This window comes from Cydia strobilella, chromosome 5, assembly GCF_947568885.1.
Source record: "Cydia strobilella chromosome 5, ilCydStro3.1, whole genome shotgun sequence".
Lineage (NCBI taxonomy): Eukaryota > Metazoa > Arthropoda > Insecta > Lepidoptera > Tortricidae > Cydia > Cydia strobilella.
Window position 1 is genome coordinate 18,179,762 of NC_086045.1, and position 23,133 is coordinate 18,202,894.

The 23,133-nt window shown below is 39.9% G+C and overlaps 1 protein-coding gene across 1 annotated transcript in view; it reads right to left on the reverse strand.

Moving 5' to 3' along the window:
- Positions 1 to 2,406: 2,406 nt before the first annotated feature.
- Positions 2,407 to 23,133, reverse strand: part of LOC134741527 (uncharacterized protein KIAA0930 homolog) — a 63,644-nt gene continuing 42,917 nt past the window's right edge. Inside the window, exons 6-9 of the mRNA XM_063674340.1 lie at positions 12,542 to 12,787; positions 11,291 to 11,444; positions 7,032 to 7,181; positions 2,407 to 6,520 (exon numbers count right to left, since the gene is read on the reverse strand). Coding sequence (XP_063530410.1) covers positions 6,480 to 6,520; positions 7,032 to 7,181; positions 11,291 to 11,444; positions 12,542 to 12,787 — 591 coding nt within the window. The 3' untranslated portion in view covers positions 2,407 to 6,479. The remainder of the gene's footprint in view (positions 6,521 to 7,031; positions 7,182 to 11,290; positions 11,445 to 12,541; positions 12,788 to 23,133) is intronic.

The window sequence follows — 23,133 nt, forward strand, 5'->3', positions numbered from 1 at the left end:
GCGGACCGTCCGGCGTCCGTGCGGACCACTCTAAAACGCTCCCTGAACTGAATAGTTGAATACATATTAGTCCGGTGCGGAGCGGTCCGCACGGACGGTCCGCGTGACACTAAAACCCGCCTTAGATTAGATTCCGCTTGCTAGATTAGTTATTGTGCGTCGGTTGCAATATTGCGAGTGTAGTAAAGAGCTGGGTGCGTAGCCAACGTGCAATTGTTAAACGCTCCGTAGCGAACGGAACGCAAGTTCTGTCACTGTCGCTGTGGAAGAGTGATAGAGAGAGATAACTATGATACGCTACGGAGCGTTAACGATTGGCATTTTGGCTACACGCCCTGTTGCTTCTTCGTTTTGTCACAATTATCTACTGAGAAATCTAGTGAGAATTCCTAAAAATACTGTGTTTTATGATAATGTTTGAATAAAACTATGGAGCTAAAAACACTACCGCGCGTAACGAACCGATAAGTTTTTTTTTTATGTTAACTCACTACAGACTACAAGGTAGTATTAAACAGTAGGCATCTACTTCGGAAATAACAGAAACTGCAAACGCGTCGTCTACCGGCTTCGAACTTCGTAACTCTTTTTCTGTTTCCAGAAATAAAATAATCCAACTTTACTTATTTACCGATTTAAAAATATTCCTTCTAACCTGTCTGGAGAACAGTAATGATGCACGCGCTACAAGTCACAATTAGCTAATTAATAATAGCAAAGATAGATATAACTCCGTAATAGATGGATACAGTCTAAGGAAAAAACGTGCCTCGAAAATCAAGAAAATTTGATTCTCGTTCAGAGGGCGCTACTAGCTTTGGCCTACTGTCGTATAGATGGCGTTGACGGTTTCGTTTGTTATTTAACAATTTTAACGCATATCAGTGAAAGAACATGTGTCAGAATCAGAATCATAAAAATAATTACTATAAATTTTATCGTATTTTTATAAATCTTCATTTTTACTTTTAAAGTGTGTCGACAGATGGCAGTGAATTTACTGGGGTTACAAAATTTACTATGACAGTACCGCTCTAGTATAAGTTACTCTATGATAATAGTTTGTTCTAATCTATCATTTTGACATGTGTTTGTAAGAAAGGAATACAATATAAATGAACTAATTGAGGCTTGTAGCGCGTTTGTGAATAAGGGGTGAGGTGTACCTAGTACCTACCGTGCCCGAAACAATTTAGTTCGAGACGTCCGTCAACTACGAACACTACGAAGTACCTATTCATAACTAGGCCATTCCAATTAGATTTTTTCGAAGAATTGATTCCCAGCAAGCTTGAAATCATTTTAATACATTTATTTGGTCCTAAATACGTGTAATCCGAGTTTGCTCCATCCCAGGTGTGCATAAATTTTTGCTCCTTTCCAGTTTTTTGCTTTTAGACCGAAAACGGTAGGTACGTCCGGCGGAAAATTTGTTCTATATAATCATGATGAAAATAATTATCTGAGGATCCGAAAGGTACCTTAATATGAATTCGTAGTTTGTAAAAAAATGCCCGCCACTGATTTTTTTTTGTATAATCATGTTAAAAGTCCGAAAACGCCTTTTTACCAGTGTCTGATCCACCAAACCTTGCTGGTAGTGCCATTGTAATTGACGGTGGGTTCCTTCTACATCGAGTGATTTGGCAATCCAAGAAAAATTCCAATGGTTGACTGGTAGAAAATGCCTTAAGGCATTAAGTCCGCCATTTGTACAATTTTATATCGTGCAATAAAGTTTCAATAAATAAAAAAATATCTCATAAGGCACTCAAAATTTATGCACACCTCTTGGAATGGAGCAAACTCGGACTACACGCACTTAGGAACGTAGGAAAGTAGTAAAACGATTTCCAGTTGGCTGGGAATTAATTCCTCAAAGCGCTATTTGATTGGCCAAAACTGTATTCACAAAAACAAACAACAAAGTTTTGAAGATCAATTTGATCTGATCAAACGATGGAGAAGCTAGGAAACCTTGAAATCGAAGTTTTTGTTTTTGTATCAGTAATACCTACGTATAAATAAATATATGTATTATGTACGGATAGCACGCGAATATTAACATAATGTTTTCATTTAGTTCTCATTGTACATCTTCGCTACGCCGTTCACCATGACAGTGTATGGACGTTTAAACAGGGTTGTCAACTTATCTGGTCATCAATAAAAACAAATTATATTTAGCATTAGAAATGCTTATTTTTCAAGTTACCCCTAATTGGCATGCCATTTTCGTTACATTGCGGCAATTGTCGATCAACTGAATTTATTGTACTCTGTAGTTAGCAATGTATAGAATATTGCATGCAAGTTCTTGAATAGTCTACTCGACAGACAATACTTGTTTGCCAGACTATAAATGAGGGATTGTCGAGGACAAGTTACAATGAAAGCAGACATGCTTGCGATTATTTAATTCAGTCAAATCATGTAAACATTAGACTATGCACATCAAATAGATCATCGACAAGATACAAATTCCTTTACACTCGACAACGCCTTAGGTTACAAAAATAATTCTCCACATATGACCATAACAACGGTTGGAAAACTTCGGAGGTTTATGTTAGATACTATGTTATCATTATAATAATTATGCTTTTTTGATTCCTCGGCTATAATGGATCAATTCCATTAGTTTTATAAAAAAAATATGCATTTTTTTGACTATCATTGAATTGAAATAAAACAAACATCCACAAGTACGCAATTTTGCCCCGGTTATTCGTAAATAGATAATTTTTGCCCAACTGAACATACAAAATAAATAAAAATAACCTAAAACGGTATTAAAGTAGCAATCAAAAGACGAAGGTACGTAAGTGTCATAAACAGTTATGTATACAGTTTTTATCGAATAACTAATAACAAATAAAACATCAGTGGAGAATCAAATTTGGACTACAGTTTTTATACATTTTATAATTTACACATTTTAATCCAAAATAATATCGATTCTGGCCTTCAGATTCCGTTACACAAAGCTTTGTACTTGTTGCCTTAGCCAATTAGGCCTCGATGTGACAAGAAAATTGCAGTTTTTCCAAGTTACCACAAGACTAAAACCTAGCCCCGGAAAATGGTAATGGTAATGGTGGGTGGTCTTAATTTAATTTAATCATATATTATTATGTAATTCGTTTTAAATGTTTTAACCTTATATGGAAATATTTTCTGGATTAAATAATTTCATTCATTCATTCATTCATTCATTATATGAGCTACGAAACCCTTCTAGTTAGTTTGCTAAAGTATACACGCTAACCACGAACATTTGGTACATTGACCCATCATTTGCCGTCTCTATCGCACGCGCATAATTATAGTGCTGTACCGCTTGCACAGTGTCATTAAAACGCCGGCATCATGGGCGGCATAAAGTAGCGCCAAAAAATTTATCATATTCCTATTATCTTGCAGGCATTCATTCGAAAATTCGTGAAATTAGACTTTATATCATGTAAACAATGATTATATCATCATCACCATCATATATATATATATATATTTACGCCCTACTGCTCGTGGCAACATAGGCAGCCACGTTAGGACAATGCGGATTGGGGACTTCACACACACCAATAAGTGTATGTTATAAATATTGAATTTCTTATTTGAAAACACACAAGCGAATCTTACCAACAATAAAACCTAGATAGATCGATTTTTCACCCTCGTTAGCCTCTGGTTTGAAAATTAAATCGTATCATTACTTTACAATTTAATATCCACCGGGTTACCGCGAAAACTCGGGAAAACTAATTATTTTTACAATATACTCTAGTTTGATCGAATTGTCCTTTTCATACACCCCCATAATGTAAATTGTATCGAAATCGCTAGAGCCGTTTTTGAGAAATTACCAAAAATATTAGGCAAATGTATCTGTAAAAATAAGATAGATTATTTTCCGCTACTGTATATAAAATATATAATCACAGTGCCTTGGTTTTTACTGTACTGCTGTGTCACTTATTTGAGTAATAAATAATTACATGCGTGCGATAGAGACAGGAATGTATGAAATTCCTCGTCCTTAGCGTCCTTACTTTAGTGACAACTAACTTCGAGACTTTTCTCGTGCTGAAGTGTTGATGTCCTGTCATTCTGACCTTCACCCATGAACAGCTGCCAGACGCCTGGATCAAGAAATAGCAAACTAATTGTCTAGTTTCACTGCTCTCGAAATTGTGAACCATTTTCCGGGGCTAGCTCTCCGTCTAACATTTTTAAATACCATGGACTTAGTTCAAAAAGTTTACAAACATGATTCATTTTTAACATATTTCATTGACAATCTAGATCAGGTATGAACCTGGTATTTTGGAGAGGCGGTAGGTATAGTACGAGCATAAATACCAAATAAACTTCGAGATCAATTCATGTCTATATTAACGACTAGTGTAAGAGCTACATAAGTATACTTAAACATAGGAACATAATGTTGTTGTATAGCGGTAATACAACAACCGAATGTACTGAACATTATACACAAATCCATAATATATGGGGTCTCCAAATTACGTCTTATTTAAGAAAACCGTCTTGCAGTAGAAATACCGACACAAACAGTGTTCGAAATGATAATATACACACTACTTTACAAACCAGAATAGTAACACAGTTTTGAGTCGATGATTGCTCGACATATTTCGCTCCATCCACGCGAGCTCTCTTTAAAAATGCTCCTCGTTATGGAGCGAAACATGTCGAGCAATCATCGACTTTATAGTCGTGAGTGACCCGTTTTAATATATTTAATATATCAATGCCTCACGGAAGTTTTCTTATTGTAATAGATGAGGGTAATATTAAAATGTAACCATGCGGGTCTGTGGCCGCCTTTGGCGGTCAAAGGGTTAAAATGCTGGTGGAAAAACGGTGCCGAATAAATAAATAAAAACATTTTATCAAACAACGCGCCTTTCTCTATGTATGTTCGCAACAAACTCAAAAACTACTGAACGGATTTTCATGCGGTTTTCACCTAGTACATATAAATAGTGATTCCTGAGAAAGGTTAAGGCTTTGTGTAAATTGGTTGAACTACCTGTGCGAAACCGGGGCGGGCCGCTAGTTAAATAAGTTTTAAACAATCACAAAGCCAAAACGTGGACCTGCTGCTGACGGTAAAGGGTAGGATGTTATTATTTTCCCTTAAATTTGCTGATGTTGGCCAGATTTATCCCGGATTTTTGGGTGCGGGAATGATTTCGTGTGTTTATAACTCTGTTTATTAGAAATGTTCAAATAGTTTCTGTTTTTACGGTTTTACCTATTTTTTGGCTAGTGTAAAAACTGTAAAACATTCCCTTTCCCGCATCGTAAAATCCGGGGTATGGTTATATTTCGGCACAGTTGCACATGGGTCAATCAAATCAACTTTTTTTTGTCACCCGTTGTCATGGTTACGTTCTCCTGGGTCACTCTAAACTAATCTCTGGGGAATCTAAATTATCCCAACATGCATTTTTGTGGCAGTTGTAAGGTCTTTCCACAATGGGCCATCTATAAAGCACGTTAGTACATCATTGTCCAACATTCCAACATTTCCAACAAACTGCTATTGTTGTCCCCTGGCTGACGGGACAGAATAGCAACAAGAAACTGATCTCTTCTTCTAGTAACTGACACTAGAAGTACATAGTAGCTGACATGCTGCGAGTTTAATCGTGGTTTACCCACACACCGTTACATGTCGATCTGCACTCTTTCGGATTCGCTTCTAACTGATTGTGTGCCTGCACCGGGGTCTGATGGTTTAGTTACTTGAAGTAACTTACTTCTACCGCTGACAACACAGTTACAAAACAGTCGTTTGCTTATATTTTAAATTTGAGAGCTCCCATATTTTTTACGTTTGACTAGATATAGAGACAAGCAGTTAATTGTTATTATATAGATATCCGTTTCGTTTATTATCTTAATTTGTTCGCCTAACTATCTGGAATGATATGAACAGCTTGCTAGGAAAAATAAAGCGACGCGTCTTCAGTTAAAGTACAGCTATGACAGCACCTATGTCTGGAAAAATACCTTACTTAAGGCAAACCTTTTAGTTTATTTTAACAATATTTTTATTTCATAGTAGGTACTTTTCAGTCAAAACTGTAATTATGTTTGGACCTTAAATCACACAAGGTGCGGTCTTTACAACGAAAAGAAAGTATCTAAATAAAGTTAATTTTTATGCGGCAATATCACAACAATAGTTAAAGATAGGTTTCATTACATTTTTGTTAAATTTTATGAAATATAAGGTACCTGCACCAAAGAACGCCCATCGTTATTTTTATTTCTTATTTTTCTTATGTTTAATATGAATTTTCAATTTAGTCTATGGTACCTGGCCTGCGGACATGGCATGGACGCAAAATTTGAACCCATTCACACTAGAAGTATGATATTTTGAAAGTTAGCAACCGGACCTTCTATGATGCAGGTATCTTAACGTCGGTTTTATTCGGGAGTGCAGTTCAGAACGTCAGGATGGGTTCTTCGCGGTGGTCCAGGATATCTGCAAATCAACACAAACACACTTACTAAATTATTTCCATTATTATCTTCTTATAGCAAATAATTCAGACAATTTAATCTATGTGCAAGGGATACACGTGGCGGATAGGGTATGACTGGGTACGGTTGTGCCAGGGTATTAAGATAAGTTCCATCACCCGCATGAACAGGTTCAAGCTGGAAGGCCCTCGAGTGTTCCGAGGAGCCTTCAACGAAGTAAGCTGCTAGAGCAGCCGCAAAGAATGGGTTCGCAAGAGCAACGCCGACGGGGTATCGGAGGTCTACAACCGAGTTCCCGAAACCTCGTCTACAAAGCGCGCGGCGGAACACCCCAGGGGGTTTAGTCCGTGGGAGTCGGACATACCCACTAGGCTTCTCCCGGGCCAGTGGGATCCATAAAGGATTCCCCCTGGGTCATCAAAAAAAAAAAGGGGTATTAAGATAATGGTGAAACCTATAGTGTTAGGACCCTCGAGCGATAAGAAGGTGGATACGATACGTGATAGACTGACCCTTGGCGATGCACCACCACGGCAGCGTGACGTAGGTGAGGTAGGCGTGCAGCGGCGCGGACGAGGCGCGCTTGCCCTCCTTCCACAGCGCGAACGTCTGCGTGAAGCCGCGCATCGCCCACAGCGGGTTGTACGCGCCGTCGTCCAGCTCTGAGGGGCATAACAAAATAAATGTTACTCATATTAAATGGAAACATTCAGTGCTTCGCGTGAAACTATCTGGAGTTCCGTGATACCGACTAGCTGCTGCCCTACCCTACCCAGCCCCACGACATGCGTTATTTGAAATAAGAAATAAGTTGTCCCCCAAACATACATGTAAGAGATCTTGAATAATTTTCGTCAGCATAATACTAGTGTCGAAAGAATCGTTAAATAGGTACCTACTTGCATATATTTCGTATGTAGTCGTAGTACGATTTGCGTAATTTGCAAATATCCACTAACAACAAAATACTGTATCAATTTTATATGCGCTCTACAAACGGGTTATTTATATCGTTATACACTGCAAATCGATCGAACGTCAATAAGAAAACTCACCTGCCGAGACGATCCGTATCGGAAGCTAGCGGTCAACCTACCATGACTCCGCTTGGGCACGTCGCACCAGTAGTAGATGTCGGTGCCGTCCGGCGTGGTGCGGCGCGGCGGCAGCGGGTCGCGCCGCCACAGCGCGCCCGCCAGCCCGCGCGCGTTCCGCGGCAGCGTCGCGTACCCGCGCGCGTCCGGCCCGTCCTTCTCCCCGGCCACCAGCCGGTACTCGCCGCAGCTCGGGAGCTCCTCCTCCCCGCGCACGGCCACCCCCCGCGCGCCGGGGGCCGCCGGCGCGGGGCCCGCCGCCGGCGCCGCCTCCAGCAGCCAGCCGGCGTCGGCCGCCATCTCGCAGCCGTCGTCGTCCGGGGCGGGGGCGGGGGCGGGGGCGGGACAGGGGGCGGGCCGGGCGCGCGGGAGCGGGCGCAGCGGCGGAGGCGCGGGGGCGCGGCGGGCGCGGCGGCGGCGCGGCGTGACGGCGCGCAGGCACGCCGGCGAGCACGCGTCGGCGGCGGCGGCGGCGGCGGCGCGCGGCAGCAGCGCGCCCATGCGCGCCGGCGCCGCGGAGGAAGCCGAGCGCGCTGCACACAATACCGGGTCACACGCCGGACCCGGGACCGAGCGAATTTTGTTTTTCGACCTGACTTTTCCGTTTCGAATTTGCTACGATTTTGATACACAAAAACTAGGTATTTAACTGTATTTGGAATCTATGAAACTTCTCTGAATTACTGGTTAATTTAGTAAATCTTAAATAATTTATCATCATATCATGAACAAGGATATTATGTCAAAAGCGACGTCTATATTTTTTACATGGTACCTCACGAAACGACTATTTCCAATTATACGTCCCTTGAAATTCGCCCGATCCCGAACATCGTCGATTCAGGCTCAGTTAAACTTTTCAATAGCGCCGATTAAAAATCTAGCGTCTACACGTTCCGTTACGGTTCGGAACGATCCGGAGCAGTCCGGAAAGGCGCGGCTTCCTCCGAGGGCTGGCGGGTCTACGCATATGCAAGCGTTGGCTACGCGTGCATTGCGGTTACCGCAATACCCCCCTGACAACTAAGGTCATAATGCTATCTCTATTACCCTTGCTAAGACCGACCGAATGTGAAACAGATGGCCTTATGATCTCAGTCGCCAGTTGGTATTGCAACTACTAGACTACTACATATATAAGTCTACGCGACCACGCTGTGATGTAATATATAAAGTGGAATATGACAAAAGCGTGCTACGATAAATGCTGTGCAATATTTTACAATGCGTGCACCAGTTTCGAGGATTGAGGGGCTGAAAAACAGTAGGCGCGGGTAGGCGGTATTAATTTTAACCCTTTTCCAGACATAGTACGATCTACTGACCACATACGGTTCAATAGAATATCAGTTTTATCACTACGATCCAAGGTTCCCTCGTCCCCTCCGTCTTGCGAGTATTAATGTATGCCAGTGAGTCAAAAGTTTTGCAATCTTCTTGCATTCCGGACACAGGTATGCAAGTTAGCGTATACACATGCATTAGCCTCATGCATGAAGTTTATATTTGAACGAAATATTTTTTATTCGGATGTTTGTTACCGTTATATCATGTTACAAATGCATTTCCGTTATTAAATTATCATTTAATTGCTTAAAATAAGAAATAAAATGTACAAAAATTTGCCCTTGAAAAGCTAGTGAGCGAAACGTCACGTGACATCACGCGTACGACAGATTAGTTCACATAAGTGGCATTAGTAGCAAACGTCAGTTGGACCGTCCAACGTGGCTCTGTCGAATTCGCGCCACACATTACGAGCGTTTCAACCGCGCAAATTTTTTCTACATTTTAAATATCTTAATAAAAAGTTTTAATAAAATAATGTAAAGGTTTACAAAAGTATTTTAATTTTTCCGGTGTTCAAAAGATATAAATTATGATTACAAAAATTAAAAAAAAACTAATTGGTGGCATGTGAAACGAGCTGCTATGCAAGTGAGTCGGCTACAGTCGCCTTTAGAGAATCACTTACGCTGTTTTTTATTTAGCTGTTTTATTTACATGAAGGGTATATAAACGGGTATCGGACTGTAGGTAGTCAAAATGAATTATTTCCAAATTCACACTGCCGAATCGATTTTATTCGCCTGTCCGAGCCCCTATTACAAGACCTAATATATTATAGTCAAAGATATCGCGATCCTACGCTGACCGTCGAGTAGAGTTCACGAACATCTTTACAAGCCAACTTTACAAAAATATATTTACACGACTTTATTGTCAGTGTCTTATTATATAGGTGTGTTAATATCTCTATCTCGACCGTACGTTAATTACAAAAGAGTTTTATTAAAGTACATTTATACATGTAAAGCCTAGTTCATATAGGAATAGGCACATAAATAATTGTAGATTTTTTTTCACATGGCGGGAAAAAATTGACAATTACAGTTCAATCAACCTTCAAAGTATTCATGATGAAAATATTATTTTGCTGGCTTTATGCATTTTAAACTTTTTGACCATGGAAATTGAGAAAAAGAGATTGATCGTGCACAAATACCTCACAAATTCTTATCGGTCCGGGACGAAGGCAGCAAAGTCGCTTAAGGTGCTAAAACTTAGTGTTTATAGGGTCATAGGTTTGCTTGTTGTTGGACGACGAGACGTATGTATAACTCGATTTTAATCAACTACTCGGTTCGAAGTTTTATATGGCCGATAGTAGAGGAAATGTATCCGAAAAATATAAGTTCGTGAAACTTGACAAGTTCGCAAAAAAATATATGATATGGCAAGGAATTTGAAGTTGCGGCCTTAAGACGAAAAGTTTTATTACATCGTCAACAATGAAGTCGGACTTTTATGTTAAAGAGTGCTTAGAGAAATGTGTTTTGCCATATATTATAAACCGATAAAAGTCCCGTGAAATTTTGGCCTGATTTAGTCAGCTGCCACTAAAAAAAAGTTTTGGCATGGTATACTTATAATCAGGTTGATTACATACCCTGCGAGATGAATCCTCCGAATTGTCCCCAATTTCGATCTACCGAAAACTACTGGGCAATCATAAAAATAAATTTAACATGACTATACAAATTGTCCAGGATATCAATTCGTTGCGATCTACATGGGATCAACACGCCAAGAATGTCGACAAGTGTTATGCAGAATATGATGGGGGGAGGGGGGGGGGGGGTCCATTACGAAAAAAGTTCATATATCATTATCATCAAAAGTCAATACACATTTAAAAATACATTACTATTTAAAATTCACCATTCATAACTTTGTTATATCGTTTGCTTAAAAAAATATCAATTTTCTAGTGCGTACCAATTCTATATGAACTATGCTTTATCGCTATGGACAAGACATCAGACACTCAGCGCATGTGTCGTTGTCAGAATGGAAGAGAAGCGATAAAAATACACTGCGTGCAATAGCTATTAAGGTCCTCCAGATCTAGCGAATGCGACCGCAACGGTCCATAATGTCAATGTCAAATCATTTATTTGGCATACGTACACAAGTATACATGCAAATATACAATAAATAGTACTAGTTACATTACAATAATATTTTCCATATCAGATTCTGCCCATTTGTAAACCTTAACGATCCACGCGCCGCGTGTGTCCAGTTCGCAGCTTAATAAATGCATGCGAGCATCTAGCGATAGTTTGCGACTGGCGCATTCATCAGATCTAGACGCTCATCCTAAAGTAACGTACCGTCGCGCAGATCTCCGGCCTGCACCTCAGCTAGCCCGGAGACCAGCGAGTCGAGCCCCTCGTTCTCGGAGCGGCTCTTGTCCTTGCCGTCCTTGGTGCGCCAGCCGCCGCGGGAGTAGATGTTCAGGTTGGCGCTGGGGTCGCTTAGGCGTCGCTGGAAATTACATTTATTTATTTAATTAATTATTTATGGATTGACAAGATTCACTCCATAACTAGGAGCTTTCTGTAAATAAAACTCCTAATAATAATCACCTCTCTCCTAACTCCTAAAAATAAATAAGTTTGTTATTGAAATTGTTTTTTTGTTGCACCTCTTTTAGAGCGGTAGGACTGTGTAGGGGGATGGTAGCCTGGGGAAAATCCAGGACCCTTCCGCATCACACGAGACGGTTTTGCTACGCTGTAAACTTCCGTAAAAGCGAACCATGTCAAGCGTTTTAATAAATTTCATGTCTGCGTCTCACGAAAGTTTTGCTACTAAAATGTCATGATATTTACACCAATTAAAACGGGACTTAGTAGTGTTTAGAATCAACTTTAAATTACCTCCCAAGTTACCAATATGAGAATGACTCTTTCTTAAGGACTGCCTAAAGCAACCCTTCTGTATTAGGAAAGCTAATTACCTCAATTTCTGAAAACACATCTGTGTAACACTAGAACTACTGCCAACAAATGCAAATATAAATTATTCCTTAACAACAACAAACAAACTAAACCTTTTGTCTAAAAACATCAGCCGCACACTCAAGAAAACTATTTGGCCGACCCGTCATACAATTAGAAATTAAAGTTACCAAGGAGCAGATTGCAAATAACGATTTGCACTAATATGTTGAAGTGGAGAAAAGTTTCAAAGCTTTACTATTTTGCCACGCTTAGACAAATCGTTTTAAAAGTTTCTACTTTGATTGCGGTTTAAACTAGTTGCCAGGCTTGTAAATAAATACCTTCAGCCTAGGTTCAAAAGGAGGACGAGCTGTGTGGCTCATACGGGCTCTATGGTTACACTCCTTTGTACTTTTTGATGCTGTTGATGTGGTTCAAGTCCCCTCGATGTTTATGGGCGGCTGGGCCCTTGAGGCCTGTACCTTTTTTTCCTCTGTACTGATTACGGTTGATAAACATCTACCAAAATCAGAAATGTTGAATTCTGCGTCCATTGGTCATGCATGAACATCTCCCCCGAGAGCTGCAGGATTAGCAGAAGCGCTAATTCCCGCGCCCGTCGGCGACCGTTTCACTCACCTGATGTCGATACATAAACATATCCTCCGGATCCTCCTCCCAATCACTGTCCCAGAGATCGGTAGCCGTCAGCCCGGGCTCGGACGTAGGCGTATCAACGCCAGCGCCCCTCGGCCGAGCCACGGCCATCTCGGCATGCCCCTTGCCGTGAGGCCCCTTCATGCGCACGAACTCACAGCGCGCCGCCGCGCGCCCCAGCAGCCCGAATGACATTCGCTGCGCTACCTTCGTTGATAGCGACGATTGCTGGAATATATGACAAGTCAATATAATAATAGCTTGATTAAAGCTAGTGGTTTATCTTCTCTCAGATTAAAATCGTAAAATATACATGGGACTAGCCTACCGCCGAAATATTACTTTAATCTCGATGAATACTTCGCAACCGCATAAAATAAACGCTAGGGGCCCAAAATCTCCATATACCTAAAAAGTGGCTAAGGTAACATGCGCCATGTGCTTTCAAGTTGGTTCTAAAAATTGGTTGCAAAAATTGTTCTCGTCAGAAAAAGTTAAGGGAACCTATAACAGAAAAAGTGCCTCATTCTACAACCTTTTAGTGTTGCCCATGTATAGGTACGTAGGTATAATAAATATGTCTCGCATTTCACGCCACTCCGTCCCGCCGGATTAATGACCGAAATAAGCATGCCCCCGCCCGGGCGCTCAACAAGTAGCGGCGCCGTGACGTCGGCTCGTAGGGAGAGTGACGAGACTACAGCCTAAATTGTGTACTTTGGAGACATTTCTGTATGTATCCATGCAAATGTTTTTTATTTAAATATCAAGTTACTGCCGACTTTTAAGAGCAATAACAACTTGGCCGCCGTCATACATTTGCTGCGGCTGCAAAACGACATGCTGAAATAACATGAAACTTAGCATGGACATTGAAGTATATGTAGGTATATGTCTGGCATTAATTTTAATAAGAAGCTAAAAAATTTAATACAAAGAAAATAGAACGAATAGAAGTTTTGAGTGTTACTTCTTCGCGCTCTAATAATCGATGATGTTAAATGACAAAACGTTTAAAGACATTCATGTGGATGAGATTCAATTTGTAATGTTTAACAGATAGTATTTTGCTCGCCATGGTAAGTTAAACAAAATTGTAACACTCGGCAGCAAAATGCAGCAATGTTTTTTCGGCAAGACATTTGGGGCGGCAGCAAGGCGGCAGTCTATACGATGGTTGCTGAGAAAGGGAAAGCTAGTAGTTTAATGACCGTAGTGCATATGGAATATGGAATTACACTAAGTTTCCATCTGATCGAGTACCTCTCGATCTGGAAAGATGGCGCTGAAAACAAAATCGACTCGTCTGCTTACCAACACCGCTTTGCATGCCCAGTTGCTAGATGTCGCCACGAGCCACGAGTATCCAATCAAACATAAAAACTGAAGTTGCGTTTTCAACTTTCAACCGTAACATTATTGTTTAAGTATGAGAATTTTTTTGTTGATTTAACCGATTCTATTGTAGCACTAAGGGCATGAAGTCATGTAAGTATGGTTTCAGTATTGTGTTGGCCTGTTGACTGGGTTGGTGATCTCCGTAGTGGCTACACCACCACAGACCACAGGGCGGACACGCCATACTTGACAAAGTCCTATGTCCCCTAATAGGTGGGGTATACAAGTTATCAAAATCGTTTTAGTGTCTTGATACCTACGCATCAATGTGTGTTCCTTAGGACAGTCAGTTAAAAATATCTTGGCGTTAACAATGGCAACGCCGTTCAAGAAAACGTTGTTAATCGAACTGAGATCCTGTCAATCTGTAGCCAGTCACTAATATTATTACTTATTCTGTAACACTACACAGCAACAGTAGGCAGAAGTTACATCATCGATAGACGGCGTGAGGCGAGGGTTGTTGAAACCCTAGCTGCTAGACCGCCCTAGTTCTGTGCGCTACCATCATCTAGATGACAAGTTTTTAAGGGGCTACATGGAGCGGTATTCGACATGCGTTAAGTGACGTTTCGTGTTGAACTTCAGTTGAATGGAAGAAATCGTGTGTTGTCAAATAGGTAAATTTGACATTAGCAATCCACAGTTAGGTGACAACGAAACCAAACCGAACCACGCAGAGTTCAGAGCCATTTTAAACCGTATAGTAGTAAGAAAACAAAGTTGATTTTTGTTGCATAATTTTTTCAATGAATGAGTTTTGGTGTACAACCAAATGATACTTTCCACAGTTGATGAACAAATGATTCATTCCACTGTTGAACTGATGTTGAAGCCGAAACTGACAGTTGTGCATCTCGAATAGGGCCCCTGAGGTTTTCATCGATTTTTGACAAGTTTTGAATCGTATCTCCTACTTTTGCACTACATATAAAATTATAAGACAAGCGGCTATCGGTTCTTCAATCTTTTATCTCCATTTTTGTCTACCGGATTGTGAAAAAAATGAATACTTATTTATTTATGATTGTTTTAAACATTGTCTAAAAAAACACTGTTTTCGTATCTCGATTGCTGTGAAAGATCTTACTTATACGAAATCTACATATTTGGGTTCGTCTTAACCGTCTCTGAAAATTTGTCTAAGGTTTTAATTTTAAACTAATTAACACAAAAGTTATGGCCAGAAAACCAGTTTTTTGGCCTAAAATTGTTCAACTTTGATGCCAAATATTTTGAAAACAATGAACTTTGAAGTAAATATGGGATACTATATTGCTAAAATCCGTTGCTGTTAATATGATAAGCTACAAAAAACATTAGAAAACTAAGGGATTCAAATCGAAGGTCATTGGGGCATGGGATCCCCTTAATGGTATCAGGCGGTCCAGTGAAATGTCATCTTATTCGCTAAGAAAATTTTACAGTGCAACTGCCAGCTCAATGTAACCCTCAGTTTATTATGAGGCTGTGATAGCGTTTTTAAATATAAAATCGACATTGTGACTCAATAACCAATGTTTATAACCTCACAGTTTCAAATTGTATGTAGCCCAATGGAATTGATTAGCCTGTATAGGCCGCGGACTTGCCGCTCGCCGCCCCGCCGCTCGCGTGCGTCCAGGCTGCATCCTTAGTACAACCGAACTTAAATGGCAACCAACATTATCGGACGCTTATCAAAAGCATTGATAAGCATTCATAATTATTTCAAATTGATTACGTCACATATTTTGATTAGATAATACAGACCACTTATAAAGTCAATGATCAAAGGTAGGTATGTGGTCCAGACACTATCAGTGAGAATAAAATGGATAATATTGTCATTTCATTTCATTCTAATCACTAACACTCAAAAGCAACGTCATTATTTTATTTCAATGGAAATTTTGGGATATTGGAACAAAAACGCCTATTTTAACAATCATCATAACCTATAGATTAGTAATGGTGAAACCCATATGTTTCTATAGTCGAAGTAAATTTGCCAATATAACTGTATATTTAGTGTCTGGAATAAAAACACATCTAACGTATAAAGATAATCGAGTAGCAAGTCGCCTTATTCCCTAAACCCCTATCTAAGCGACAAGCGTCGCGTGGGCGACATGACGTCAGCCACTCCGTCGTTACTTTCCCCTTCCTACGGGCTGGGTGACGGTCACGCGTTAAAAACCTTTACAGTACATATGGTGCTACTTTCTCGCACTAGTGCGTCGAATAGCACTTTTCGTGCATATGTCGAAAGTTTAAAGGGCCATATGTACTGTAAAACGTTGTACGATACACGTGCGAATAGGTAATTCGCAACTCGTGTCGATTTAAAACACTCCCTGCGGTCGTGTTTTAATTTATCGCCACTCGTTTCGAATTTCCTCTTTTCCGCACTAGTATCGTATATAACTATTTTCGCGTTATATTAGTGTCCGAACTGAAGTTTTGATTTCGGATTCGGCATAAAAATGATGTTGCAGCCGGATTCTGTTTCGGCCAAAAAAACTGCCGAACCTTTCCACGAAGCCGAAACTGTAGGTATTTTCGGTAGTGTGCGGCATAAAAATCATTTTTGGGTCGAATAATTGGTCTCGGCCGAAATTAGAGCAAAACCGAACCTTCGGTTTCGGTTTCAGCAAAAAATCCGGTTTCGATCGGACACTGTTAGGAAGGTATAAGCGCTGGTGGCCTAGCGGTAAGAGCGTGCGACTTTCAATCCGGAGGTCGCGGGTTCAAACCCCGGCTCGTACCAATGAGTTTTTCGGAACTTAATATGTACGAAACATCATTTGATATTTACTAGTTGCTTCTCGGTGAAGGAAAACATCGTGAGGAAACCGGACTAATCCCATTAAGGCCTAGTTTCCCCTCAGGGTTGAAAGGTCAGATGGCAATCGCTTTCGTAAAAACTAGTGCCTACGTCAGTTCTTGGGATTAGTTGTCAAAGCGGACCCCAGGCTCCCATGAGCCGTGGCAAAAATGCCGGGATAACGCGAGGAAGGAGAAGACTAGTTAGGTAGGTATATGTCGTCGGGACGGGGTAGTGCACCCTCATTGTACTCCCGAATACCGTCTAAATGTGCCCCAAATAAGACTAGTGGCTCCGTGAACTGTAGACCTCGTAAGTCAGTCTGCACAGCTGCTGTAAATTTAATTAATTTAAGGCTCGTTCAATAACAAATAATGAAAATGTTAATGAAAAGCTTACAGAGACTAAACAACAAGGAGAAATAGTACAGTCGAAGGCAAAAATATCGATTCAGACAAATGGCTCAAAAATATGTGAACACGACTTTATTGTCTACGGTGTAAGAGCGTACACATATTTTTTAAACTGTGGGAATGTATATATACTTATGCCCTTGACTGTACATTGTGCAACGTGGGGGGTAAGTGAAATATTGTACGAGAGTCTAAAATATTTACGACTGCCGCAGGCTGGAGTGAATTAAAGACTCGAGTAACAATATTCTTACCCCCGAAGTTACACACAATGTTTTTCATCACACTTGCGAAGAAAAAAACTAAATTTTTAACGAAATCATTCTTAAATACGGTAACATTTCAAATATTCGTCCGCCATTTTGAAATTTTTTGCCAGTTTAGGCAACGGAGGCACATACCCATCGGCATTCAGCCACAATTTAAAAATGTGTAAAAGTATTTGAATTGCTATTACATTAATCAAATTAAATATTTTAAAGCATAAACAAAAAAAAAATTTACGTCTCGTGTGTTGAAGCACTCGCTCCGCTCAGGATTCTATTTTAGAACCACTCGCTTCGCTCGTGGTTCAACTATAGAATCCTTTCGCTTGCTCGTGTTTCAATTCCACACTCGCGGGTAAAATACAACTTTGCACCCATGTATAACAAATAACTATTGTGAATGTCAGTATTTTCAAAGTAAAACTCATTTATACCTACTTGGTTCGTATGAATTAGTGACATAATAAAAAAAAAGCTATAACTCACTTTCTCAGAATCCATAACTCACGCGGGAACAATATAGGCTTTTGTCCTTCAGTACACCTGCATGAAATAAGATCTTTTTCGAGCAAGTGTGATGAAAAAGTAGTTTTCCCATGTTTTTACACAGAAAACAAAAAAAAAACGCTATGGCAAAGCTCGGTCCCCGGATATAACATCTTTACTGTTAGAAGTATTAGAACAAATTAAATTATTGACAGAAAATACTATAATTTGTTTTTATTTTAAGTAGAAACACTACTATATAAATTATAAACTGAAATAAATCTCATATACTAAGAAAAAATGACCAAGGCCTCCAGTGCCCCAGGCTGGAATCTGTGCCTGTGCCAGTCGGCCACTGGGCCACAGCGGCATAGGTCGAAATTTTCCAAGTATATGCACTTGTTACTGAAGGCTAAGGCGCCCCCTGGCCATCCCTAAGGTAGAACAGTAGTAATAGTAGTAGTAGTAAACTCTTTATTGTACAAATATACATATTAAAAATTTAATGGTACAAATAATAAGATGTACAAAGGCGAACTTATCCCTTTGAGGGATCTCTTCCAGTTAACCTTTGAGTAGATGAGAGGAGAAAGTGAAAAGAGGGTGACAAATGTAGCAAAATGTACAACAAGGTACCGAAAGATAACGGATATAAATACATGCAGAATTAATAGGATAAACATATAATATATTACACAAAAAGGAATGGGGAATACACTAAAAATTGGAAAGAAGTAGAAAAATATAAAGCAACATACAATACAAATATAGGCACATTAATTAATCAGATAACCATAGCTTCTTTAACCTCTCCTTGTATGGTTCGACCTTCTAACCCACCCGCCGCGATAGCAGAGGACGCTGGTTCGATTCCAGCCTGGGGCACTGGAGGCCTTGGTCATTATCTCTTAGTGTATGACATTTATTTCAGTTTATAACATCTTTGTTTTAATTAAATTCCTGAGTGAACGCAAAATTAAGAATGTAGCACTATTATATGAGAGCGGGTGCTCGTCTCAAGCGGCCTATCAAGCTTGCCTGTTGTCTTAAAGAACTAGAGCGAAATCATCGACACATTTTGTTGAGAGGTACAGATAGAGCACGCCCTGGGCTGACCCAGAATATAAGCACTACCCAATCCATAAAGCTTTTTGTCGCAGCGGCTTCTAGTATAAGTGTAGCCGCAATCTCAATAACAAATACTCGTACTTGGAGATCAGACTTGCTGGTGCAACCGTACTAACAGCAACTCTTAAGAGTCTCACGAACCAGCCGCCAAAAAGCCGCTACCGTACAACTCAAGTTACGCTGCCATTTTAAGACCATTTCAGCAAGTTATTTTAAAATGCGCAAAACTCTTTTAAACGAGATGACGATGATGTTTTTCTCATACAACGAGCAATGATAAACGATCAACGCCATTTTGATTATTATCAAGGACAGGACTTGCGACAATTAGTCCAACATTGAGAGGCCTACAATGACTAATTCGCAAAACATATCAACTCGACAATAAACTCGTCTTCAGCATAACTTGACTTCTATAATCTAAATAACGCGGCAAATAATTCGGAAAACAGATTGATTATTATCTTTTACTATTTTATTATTATATTTTATTATTATAAATTTTTAATATTATAAATTATTATAAAATAGTAAAAGTATATTTTTTCACTCTATTATTTATCTTTAAAATTCGTCGTCTAGTGTACACAACACAAGCCTTATTTAGCTTACTATTTGACGGTCGACAGTTTTAACCTAACCTAACCCACTTTTTTAGTAGCAGTTGGTGTCGAACAAGTAACCATTGAATGAAATGCACGCACACGATTGGTTGCTCATATCATATCACGTGGACTGATTTCGCTCCGCCTGCAACTCTGCCGATTTTTCAAATCAAACGTAACCCACCCTTTTATATCAGATTACCGTTCCTTTAATATGCATGCGTCTAAATTAAACTGCTTAGAGACATGTTCTTTACTATCAACCACTTGCTGACCAAATAATAATTTTGCAGTTGAACTATTTATATTTATTAAGCAGATAAATGATAACAGAAGCAGATCTATATTGGTTATAATGTTGACCGTTTGTGAATTACTTGCTGAACAAGAGCTGTAGCTCGATTTTTTATTTTTGCCAGCATATTTTTTGTATGCTGTCCTAATGATTTAATGGCTATTTTTTTAACAGATCAGTTTTAAAAACTTCCCTGTCATTTAATTACTTCCCTTTTGGGTATAATGCTGAATAGACCATTTTATGATGCTTTACTTCCTCACATCGGTCAACTTGTCAGCAACCTTATCACCAGGTTCTATTTTGGTCACTAGGGTAATCTGCAGAGCAAAATGACAAAGTAAACATGTTTTTGCAATGTTTTGGCGCAGATCAAATCATATATTCTCATTCCACAATTTTATTGAGTACCTGGGTACCCATTGTGCTTCTGGTAGATACGGCATAAATTATTTTGTATATTGACGTACACTTGATTGTGTTACGTAAGAAATAATGGCGCACAGTACAGAATGAGTGTACAACGAGGTTAGGCGAGGTTCATGAGAACACTCAGTTATGGCGGCGACAGAACCCTGACTACTCACGCGATGTTGCCACGTGATTTTATTACATGGCCATTCTACTTTTTTTAGGTTTAATTAATAAATATCACACAAATCGACCGTCAAATAGTAAGCTAAATAAGGATTGTGTTGTGTACACTCGACGACGAGGTTTAAAGATAAATCATAGAGTGAAAAATTATGCTTTTACTATTTTATTATTATCAATCTGTTTTCCGAATTATCTGCCGTGAGTGCAAAGTATTTAAGTAGTTATATGTATTTAAAAATATATTGATTATATTTGCAAAAAACACCTTTCATACAACATGGAGGTAATCGTTTAGACACTTCATAAAGAGTAGTTGTTTTGACTAGTTTGGCTAATAGCCTATTGTAAACGCAAATGTTTTCCTAATGCCGTCACAAGATTTGCATGATCATATTGGTCATACAACTAATTCACGAACTGGCGAGGTTATCCTAATTTGGCATTACTTTACTTACTGTGAAGGTTGGTCGTAAGTAATCATTAGTTTCCGTTTTAATTACTTCCGATAATGTATTAGAACGAGCTATGTTTGTTTAAAAGCGTGTTCTACAAAACTTGAAACGATTTCGATTTGCGGCATCCTTATAGTGGCGTGTACGCCTACGCCAAGGGTAAAAATCGGTCTAACACTAGCTTCATGTGATACTCGGTAAAGTCGGTTTTCTCAATGTTTTCGGCACATGTTGTGCCCCAAATGCGGTTGGCAAGTAATTAATTACCTGCCTGCATGTAATGTAGTCTGCACAGATAGTTGAAGCCCCCCCCCCCCCGCTCCCCCACCCCCCCTTCCGCATCGAAGTCAGCTGAATGTACCTTACTCAGCAATATTACGATTAGCACATCACATCAAGGCATATCGGTGCTTAATACTTATAAGTATAGTAATACTAAATAGTCTGTATTGTTCATGTATCAACATAATAAATTCAGGTTTTACGGTATTATGTTTTGAGGAACCATAAAATGACTAGGCTTTATTTTTCGCTGACAGCATTACCTCGGTTCTCGATTAATACAAATCCAAACGGCTAAGTAGTCTGTCACAGAAAAGACAAATTGAGTAATTAAATGCCTCAAAAATTGCTGCTTGTCCGAGCTTCAAATAACATGACTGAATCGAGTGACACGATTAATCTTGTTGGATGGGGTATAAGTGGTATAACGGCCGTTAATGATAATAATGTAATAATTTAATAAGAGCTATTAGTACATTTGTAAAGGCAGAAAGGTAAAGCAAACTTTGACGTCACAGTCAACACTAACACAAATATGCTTAAAAATACATAATATGTATTTTTAAGCAAATTATTATTTGCCCTGGTTGGTATTCAAATATAGGTTGCCGTAAAGTGTGTGCTACGCTTCACGCACACACAAGCATAGCCTTTGTGTTATTTATGTCAGAATAAACCTATACTCCAGACTAAGCTGCTCTCCTTTAACGTCCCACATCACACGGCAGATCGGGCGCCGCATGCCATTATTCATTTAACAAATATGATGTACATTAATTATTATTATTTTATGTAAAAATATAAATGAGACCGAAGAGGAAAATGGTAATAAAATTGTATTATTTCATCAAAACCTTATAAATGAGATAATTAAATACACTCCTACTACCGTCAGTTTATCTAGTTTTGAATATTTACTCACTCAAAAATATCTTGACATGATCTGTATTATCAGTGAAATCGACTCGTTAATCGGTATCACAGAGCGGTAGTGACGTAGATACTGTCGCATGTGCTGACAACCAAGTCAGAGCAAGCGTGTAATCAGACAGAGGCTATAATCACTTATACACAGGCTCTTATGTAGATACTACTACTTAGCAGTATAATACGAATGCGGATGTAAACATTACATGCGTGCATGCAATGACCAATATATACGCACTGTAGGTTCAACGCCAAAGACCGATTAATCGGTCATAGACCACAGAGCAACATAGACCTACATGCATATGCATAAAGTTCAATTTCAGTTTTGACACTTCGGTGACGTCGCGTCTGGAGTGGTCTGGATGGCTGCTTTTGTGTTTGAACCGGCGTCTAAAAGGTTAATCCGGTTAGATACTGAAACGTCACAAAATTCGAGATATATTTTGATTGCGAACAAGCATACAACTGACCGGATCGGATGGTACGCGGTTAGCGGTCGTTATATTTAAAATATAAATAAATAAATATACATACTTACAAACCTACATAGTAACCTACGTCTGTAGCACTCGCCCGGGAGTCGTAGACCCTGAACAGCGCGTCGTACCTGGTAGAACCGAGGAACAGGACCGCCAGCGCGTCCGCGTTGCGTGGCGTCCCCGCGCCACCAACTCCACGCACGTCGCACATGTCTGTAGCACTCACCCGGGTGTCGTAAACCCTGGACACTGTCCAGTGGACAGCGCGTCGTACCGGGTAGAACCGAGGAACAGGACCGCCAGCGCGTCCGCGTCGCGTTGCGCCCCCGAGCCACCAGCTCCACGCACATGTCTGTAGCAATCACCCGGGAATCATAGACCCTGGACAGCGCGTCTTACCGCATGGAACCGAGGAACAGGACCGCCAGCGCGCCCGC